An 8,669-nucleotide genomic window follows, 5' to 3' on the forward strand; every position below is an offset into this window, starting at 1 on the left:
GTTTGATAGATAGATAGATAGATAGATAGATAGATAGATAGATAGATAGATAGATAGATAGATGTATAGATGATAGATAGATAGACCTTTCGAAATGTTTCAAACAAATGACTTCAGTCAGAACTGCAGTTCTGCAAATTTATCATACAGATCAGACGACATATCAACTATGTTGAGCCCTGAGCACACAGATACTGTGACGACACGTGAACAATTTTTTTAACTTCATATCTACATTTGACTTGTGCCTGTCTTGATAATCCCGCGCTCCTGTTCTATCGTTTTTGTGCCTGATTTCTCCTCCTTACCTCTCTGATGTATACTGTGATACATGGTTCTCCGTAAATACTGTACACGTGACTCACGGTTATGCTATATATTTTGTTTTATTTCATCAGATGGCGATTTATTTTCAAACCTGTGAAGCACACACTGAAGACAACATACTGCATAGTATATGACCAGATTACTTGCATGCGTTGTGAATTTTGATTGTGTTGCCACCAATGCACTTGATGACTGTCCTGCAAATCAAGTATGTATTCAGCGGAGTTAAATAAAAAAATAAAAGGTTTTGTTAAATTTAATCTCTCTAGTCGCTGATGGCATTGAAGGGGGAGGAAGTATCGGTTTCCACTCACCATCACACACTCACAGCGGGACCGATACACTCACTCAGCACCCAAACAGACACCTGGGGTTGGAGGGCTCCTTTGTCAGCAACTTTATCTTCCTGCATTGAACCCTGTGAGAGCAGAACAGAAAATAAAAAGGATAGGATATCACAAAGGGGTTCAGGGGCCTGTGTACAATCAAAAATGCATGAGAGACAGCACAAGATGAAGAGACCCTGCTAGGATAATGTTTTTAGAAAAAAATGTGAACAATGTAATGTGTGCTACTCAATGTTGTGTGTTTATTACTGGCTTAATACAGCAGAATTACATGATATAATACATAATATGATATATACATAATTCTGAATGTAGAGCAATGTTTATATACAGTGGGTACGGAAAGTATTCAGACCCCCTTAAATTTTTCACTCTTTATTACATTGCAGCCATTTGCTAAAATCATTTAAGTTAATTTTTTTTCCTCATTAATGTACACACAGCACCCTATATTGACAGAAAAACACAGAATTGTTGACATTTATTAAAAAAGAAAAACTGAAATATCACATGGTCCTAAGTATTCAGACCCTTTGCTGTGACACTCATATATTTAACTCAGGTGCTGTCCATTTCTTCTGAGCATCCTTGAGATGGTTCTACACCTTCATTTGAGTCCAGCTGTATTTGATTATACTGATTATAAAATATAACAAAAATTTAAGGGGGTCTGAATACTTTCCGTACCCACTGTATATATGGGTAGTTGACAAATAGGCAGTAAAAAATGCTTATTTTGTAAAATACCATTTTTTGAAGAAGAAATTAATATATTTATGTAGTGTGAAGTCTGATCTTTGAGAAAATATAAAGGGTCACTAACTTTGTCAATTCTTTCATTGTTTTTTTTTTACATTTTCACTGAACTGTACCATACATTTGTCCTATGGTATGACATAGCAAAAATTAAGAAAAAAAACTCTTAATAATATATAAATAGCATGAGGGAGATTTATCTTCATCGTTAGATGCTTATTTTTATATAGTGTTATTTATTTAATATGAAATTATAATTAACATAGTTTTTTCCTCATGACTTGTTGGACAATTTCAGGACAAACTTTGTCAACAAGACAAACTTGGCTGTCATCCGTTCAAAACTGCTGAAAATTATACAATTTTAAGATGAGTGATATTTATATCCCGCTATTACAATACTCAACTGTTTTTTTTTAAAGATATGTTGAGATAAAAACAAATATGTGGTTCTTTTATGTGTCACACCATAGAACATTACGTCACACTAAAAGACAGAAATGGTATTAAATTATTTCTATTTAATTTTGAACATGTCAAAGGAGAAAGAAAGTTTAATTTTGATACAAACAATATCAACGTGTTTTTAAACAAAATAAAAAACAATTTTCATCAACAAAAGTCAGTCTCTTAGTCAATCAGTATGTTACTGAAACTTTTCTAGCCCCTGCTACATGTGTGGCATAGCTAAATATGACTGATATTCAAACTATATTCATTAAGATTTAAATGAATTTTTAAAAACTATATGGCTACTCTTTTTAAGGTGTCATTTTGATTCTATTTACTTTCTGCATCGTTCTCTTAGGATCTCCTCCTTTCTGCGTGGATCCCTGTTAATTTTCTCTATATATTTCCGTGTCCTCTCTCTTCCACTAATTTCTCTCCCTCAATTATTTCTGTTTCAAAACAAATGACCACATTTTATACTTATTTTCATGACACTTTATAACAGTACAAGTTTTCTGCAAAAACATCAGAAAATAGTTTAATTAATGTAATTATTGCATTTAAAAACACTGGAAATTATCAAAAAAGAATAAAAAGGAGTAAAACTAATCTTATTTAATTATTTTAAACACTTTTTAAAGAGACAGTACAGGCATCACACGGAGGACGTGTTAGCCTTTTTCTGTCAATTAATGACCTTGCTATTCCGAGCTAAACCGTCATTAGCGGTTAGCAAGACATATTTGCATAATTTTCCATGATCATGTAGACAGTTAAGGGTTAACCGCTTAACTGTCCCCGTCCCACCTGTGGGACGTTTGGTGCTCTTTTTTTGTTGTCTTTTTTCTCTATCAAATCTTTTAGTAATCATCATAAATCATCTATCATTTGAAAGCTTAGAAGCCCAAGATTCATCCTGTGAAAACCATTTCGAAATCAGACATTGCGTTACCATGGAAATGGTACTTAAAAATCTTTTGGCGGTCTCCTCCCCCTTAGTGGGCAGTATTACTTAGTACTACAAAATTCTTTTAGAATCAAAACTTTTTATAATCTTGACAAAAAACATATCATTGGAAAGGTCTGAGTCTCAGGATTCCATATATGGGGGTTATTTTGAGAAATAAAAGTAATATTGACAGAGAAATCTAGACATGTGTGACAGAAAAATGCATTAAAATAATTCAATGGAGTTTGGATGGCACCCGGTGGCTGTTTGTGGTATAATGCCCTAAATAAAATCTCACAGGAACCTCTATTTTTTTCATATCAACTTCAAATTTGGAACATAACTTATTTAGACATAAAGCTATAATTTTATACCAATTTTAGAGTAAAACCTGATATGTAAAATATTTATTATATATAAAATAAAATTAATATAGTGCATTTTCTTTACAGTAAATTTAAACTACTATAACTATAAACTACTATTTTTTTTTTTTAATTCCACTTTTGCGATAATTTGCTGATTTTCTTCTTTAAAAAGAGACCAACCTTATCTCTGTATTCCAAAGTGTTCATAAATTACAACAATTTAAGCTTGGATAGTGCACCTGCATGCCTATTTTAAAAAATGGGGGGTGAGAGTTAATTAATATGCAGTTTTTAATTAAAAATATAATTTAAGAGTGTCACACCAAAGGACAACAAAACGTAACACTTTTGTAGTGGTTCCAAAAAAGTTAAATATTTTAACAATTCTGAGACAGAAATTGACCATGTGCACATGTCATGGGCTTCAGTAACATAATCATGAATGGGGTCCTTCAGCTAATGTGATTTTGTTCTGGAATTGGCCAATTTAAAATCAGGATATGGTGTCACACCATAGGACATGGTTTTCAGAGACAAAATATATCAAGTTCCTACGCTTTCAGAAATATATGGATGAAAAAAATGATTGCCATTTACTAAAATAGACACTTGTACAATTATGCCGGAGGTATTTATTAACAATGTTATGTTTTTCTTCTTAATTTATAAAAGTTGTAATTTACTGAACCATGCTTGAAACAGTCACACCATAGGACAATTTTGAGATTTGGCAAAAAAAAATTTTTTTTTAAATCTAATAACACTGCAGCTTTTATAACAACAGGTCCATGTAGGGCAAATACATTTTTAATGATTTACTGCATTTTAAATAACGACAATATTAATTGTATTCATTTGTATCTTGTGGGACAGTGAAAATGCCATGTCACGTCAACAACCCGTATATATATATATATATATATAGTTTTAGATAACCCTAGTGAAAAATAAATATACTGAAATGTATTTGAAATACATTTATTTCATGTTAAGTATACTACAAAAACATTTACATATTTAAAAGTCTGCTAAATTGGAACAACAAATTTTGTGCTTAATGCACTTTGATTGTGACGTAGTGGTGCTGAAAATATATTAAGAATATTAAGATAATATTAACAAATGTGCATTGTGCACAAGTAGTACTCCAAATAAAGTTTAATTATAATTTTTATATCAGGGAGTCTCAATCAATATGTCAGTAAATATGTTAATAAATTTAAACTATGCTTAATATGAAATACATTTATTTGAAATATATTACCTTTTTTTACTGGGGAAAGATTTTTTTCATGTTAAAAATGGTAGATATGTTTTGACAGATGTTATAATCCCACCAGATAATATGACAATGTGCATCAACACACTAGACACACACAAAACAAGATTAAACAGTGATTATAGCTGTCAAACATACACACATTCTGCATGAAAGCAGTAACAAAAAAATGCAGCTCTGACTGTGCTGCCTCAGCCTCTAATATCTGAGGCAGTATATACAGTGGAGATCAAACTTAAAGAACAATCTATAAATACTGTTAATCTTCATCACTCAAAATCTGAAGGAATATTAGCTGTAGGTATACCACTGTTCTACCAACATGTTTGACAAAATAACATAATAATAATAATAAGGCATTTCAACAAAAACCTTCATTTTGTGGAAAACACAGTGATTAAAATTAGAGAACTGAACAGTAACCATGCACTGTAGCATGAAAGAGGATTACAACTACATTTTTGGAGGGTTACAGCTGTCAGAAATTAGTAGGAAGTGTAGAGGCCCTCATTTTGAATGACTTCAGCACATCCGTGGCCGCAGGATATCACTAGTTTCTCACAGTGCTCTGGTGATTTTGGTCCAACCTTCTTCTAGTCTCTTCCAACGTTCATTAACTGTAGCTTGTTTCTTAGTCATAACTTTGTCACCAAGGATTTTCCAGAGATTTTCAGTTGGGTTTAGATCAGGACTCTGGCCTGGCCATTTCATGATTTCGATGTTTTCAGCTTCAAGGAACTATTTACCTGTTTTGCAGTGTGATGGGATCATTGTCCTGCATGAAAATAGCAGGCTGATTGGAAGATGCTTGCAGGGAAGAAACTGCATGTTGCTGAAGGAGGTTCTGATAAGCGTTTGTATTGACTCTGCCATGTATCTGTATAAGAGACCCAACTCCTGCTGCAGAAAACATCCCCCCAAACCATGACACCTCCTCCTCCACGTTTCACTGACTTCTTTACGCTCTCGGGGTTCAGTCTTTCCTCAGTATAATGATGAATATAATGTCTCCCATCAGACCCAAATAAATTAAACTTGTTCTCATCACTAAAGTGAACTTTGGAGCAGTTCTCCTCTCTCCACACAACATGCTCCTCAGCAAAGGTGAGCCGAGCCGTTTGATTCTTTCTGCTGATGAGAGGCTTGGTCATTACTTTCAATCAGAATTCTCTTAAATGTCCCAAAACAAATCTCGATCCCTTTCAGCACTGAACTGGCAAGCAATTTCAGCTGCAGTGTTGAACCGATTCCCCATTGTGAGTCTCTGCATTAACCTGTCCTCTCATGCATTTGTTATACTGTACGTGGACGACCAGCCTTTTGGGGGACTTGAATTGGTGTCATTGTAAAGCTGCAATATTCTAGAAATCACAGATCTGGAACGACCAACTTCTATTGCTATGAATGAAAGGTTCATCCCTTTGGCCTTCATCTGGACCGCCTCCTGTCACAGGGTTTCAGTCACCTTAGAGCGGCCCGCCATCTTGCAATTTCAGTGAAAAGTAGAGAAATTATTCCAGTTAAATAGAGTTGGTCATATAATTAAGGAAACTGGCACCAGGTTAATTTTTATGAAATATGCTTAAAAACTGCCCTTCTACTCCTGTTTAAATAACTTCAAATAGGACTAAGCAATGACCTTGAAATGTTGTCTAATTTTGATTTCCACTGTGTGTGTGTGTGTGTGTGTGTAAGAGACACACACACACACAGTCCTCTCTCACTTCTATCCATGAATTATTTATATTATTTTGTCCTGTTTAATGAGTTTGATTCAACAGAAAATAGACTGTAACAAATCATTTTGAAGAAGTCAAAACATTGTGATCACACTTTCACCATCAGTCTCCATAGTAACATGAGGTTTTTTTATCCTCGTAGATATTTCTGTTTTTCTATGCATTTCACATCTCTGTCTTCAAGCTGTTTCAGAGGCACCTATAATGACATCATTCTTCCACATCCTCTCCAAACATCATTCCTTTTGCTCCTTGTTTTCATCATACCTCATTCTGTCATATGATCACTTGACTTTTTTCTTGTTTTTCTATTCCTCTATTTTAATCCTCTTTTCTGATCCGACCAGTTTACCCCCCCTCTGTCTGTTGAGCAGTAATCTTAACAGACAGTACTAGTAATGGTGGTGAGCGCAGAGAGCTCTGGGATTACTGGGCTTCTCTTATGCAAACACATTTCAGGATTCAAGAAAATGCTGTGCATTAGGAGTTTACGTAACAAACAAGTCATGTATGCATGCATGCATAACATACTGACATAGACAAACATGATGACAGTGTAATACGTCATTATATTCAGCCCTTATATAAAACACATACACATGTGGATTATAATCCATTTACATCTGCAGTAAGAGAAGGACACAGCTGCATTTAAGGTAACCTTTTGTGGTGTTTTTTGGGGAAAATAAATGTAAATAATATAGAGCTTATTTATTTATGAAGAATTTCGATGTACTACATCTTGATATTTGTTCATTATATTGTTTGATGTTTTTGAATCATGCAGATTAAAGAAAATTCAGAGCAAAAAATCTAAGTAGAATAATAATAAAAAGCAGGTCAGCCATTTGCAGCCACAGAAACTTGTTTTGTCTGGTTCTGTTTAAGAAGCTGGATTTGATCTCTCTGACTGTATTTCTCTCTCACTCTTGCTCTCTCACTGTCACTTACACACTCATGCGTTTATTCGTCCCTCTGTATGGTTTAATCATTCAGGAGCTGCTGACTGACAGTGAGAAAGGTTTGTTCTTCCTCTAAATCGAAGGACGGGAGGAAAGAAGTGTTGGCTGACATAAGCACCATAAAGCAGAATAAAACTGTTGAGGACTGCCCTTCCTCCACTCCTGCCTGTGGACAGAGGAGCTGAGAACAGGTGAGGGACTGTTTGTATTAGAAACTTCAGTTACAGTGCTCTAAACTGCAAAATAAGAATTAGGTTTCTTCTTACACAACTGTATACATTTATAGTATAAATATTTAGGCACAGGCTTACTGTTATCTTACTATATTTTAATTAATTAATTCTGTTAGTGACACTTTACAAAAAGGTTTAATTTGTTAACGTGAACTAAAAATGAACAATCATTTTACAAGATTTATTATGTTTTCGTCTAATGTAATCATTTACTAATACATTTTTAAAATTAAAAGTTGTATTTGTTAACATTAGTTAATGCACTGTGAACAAACAATGAACAAATGTATTTTTAATAACTAACACTGACACAGATTAAGATTAAATGTTGTAAAAAAAAAAAAAAACATATTGCTCACTGCTTGTTCATGTTAGTTAATACATTCATGTTAACAAATATGACCTTTTTGTAAAGTGTTACCAGCTTTTATATTAAAATATGTATAACTAATGTTAAAATATTTTAAATATTATTTTGAATGTATTCTTTTTAAGTATGTATATTTTATATATATATATATTTGTTATATATTTGATCTCAGAAGAATATATTGGATTATAAACCCTTTCATAATTAATAACAAAATAACTGAAATGCATTTGATGGCATGTTGATGTTATACTCAGTAGCTGCAGAGTTTAGTTTAAGTAGTGTTAATTTTGTCACAATACACATCACAGTATGTTAAATCTTTGAACATTTTTTAGAGACACACAGAAGACACGGAGAAAAAGCTGTCAGATATGAGTCTGGGGCCGGCGTGCATTTTCCTGAAAGGAGCTAAAAACATTGTAAGTCTATTGGAGTTTATCGTCTCATCTTATCTAGTAGACTTATCTAGTCTACATCACAAAATCCCACAATTCCAAGCTCTAGTAGTTGATTTTTACCTGAAGTTCCTCACTGATCTAAGCATCTGTTTTTTTACATACTAAACTGTTGCTGAACTCATCCAAAAACAATCAGCTAATACTCATCTGGAGTTATAAATATCTGGTCTATAGCAGAAGAATGACCTCTCTTTATGCTAGTGGATATATTTACATTTACATTTAGTCATTTAGCAGATGCTTTTATCCAAAGCGACTTACAAATGAGGACAATGGAAGCAATCAACATCAACAAAAGAGCAACAATATATAAGTGCAAATGACAAGTATCGGTTAGCCTAGCGCAGTACATGTAGCAAGGTATATATATATATATATATATATATATATATATATATATATATATATATATATATATAAAATATAAA

At 33.2% G+C, this 8,669-nt stretch overlaps 1 protein-coding gene across 2 annotated transcripts in view; it reads left to right on the forward strand.

Moving 5' to 3' along the window:
- The first annotated feature begins 6,838 nt into the window (after positions 1–6,838).
- LOC107568513 (calcium-binding protein 5-like) overlaps positions 6,839–8,669 on the forward strand; it is a 5,389-nt gene continuing 3,558 nt past the window's right edge. The window contains exons 1-3 of one of the 2 annotated variants that reach the window (XM_016254489.1): positions 6,839–6,871; positions 7,212–7,368; positions 8,119–8,202. In XM_016254489.1, the coding sequence (XP_016109975.1) occupies positions 8,155–8,202 (48 nt within the window). In that variant the 5' untranslated portion in view covers positions 6,839–6,871; positions 7,212–7,368; positions 8,119–8,154. Of the gene's footprint in view, positions 6,872–7,159; positions 7,369–8,118; positions 8,203–8,669 lie in introns of those variants that run through there. The other variant, XM_016254482.1, reaches the window with a different exon arrangement.

Source organism: Sinocyclocheilus grahami, unplaced genomic scaffold (genome assembly GCF_001515645.1).
Source record: "Sinocyclocheilus grahami isolate Dianchi unplaced genomic scaffold, SAMN03320097.WGS_v1.1 scaffold27.1, whole genome shotgun sequence".
In the NCBI taxonomy this organism is placed as follows: domain Eukaryota; kingdom Metazoa; phylum Chordata; class Actinopteri; order Cypriniformes; family Cyprinidae; genus Sinocyclocheilus; species Sinocyclocheilus grahami.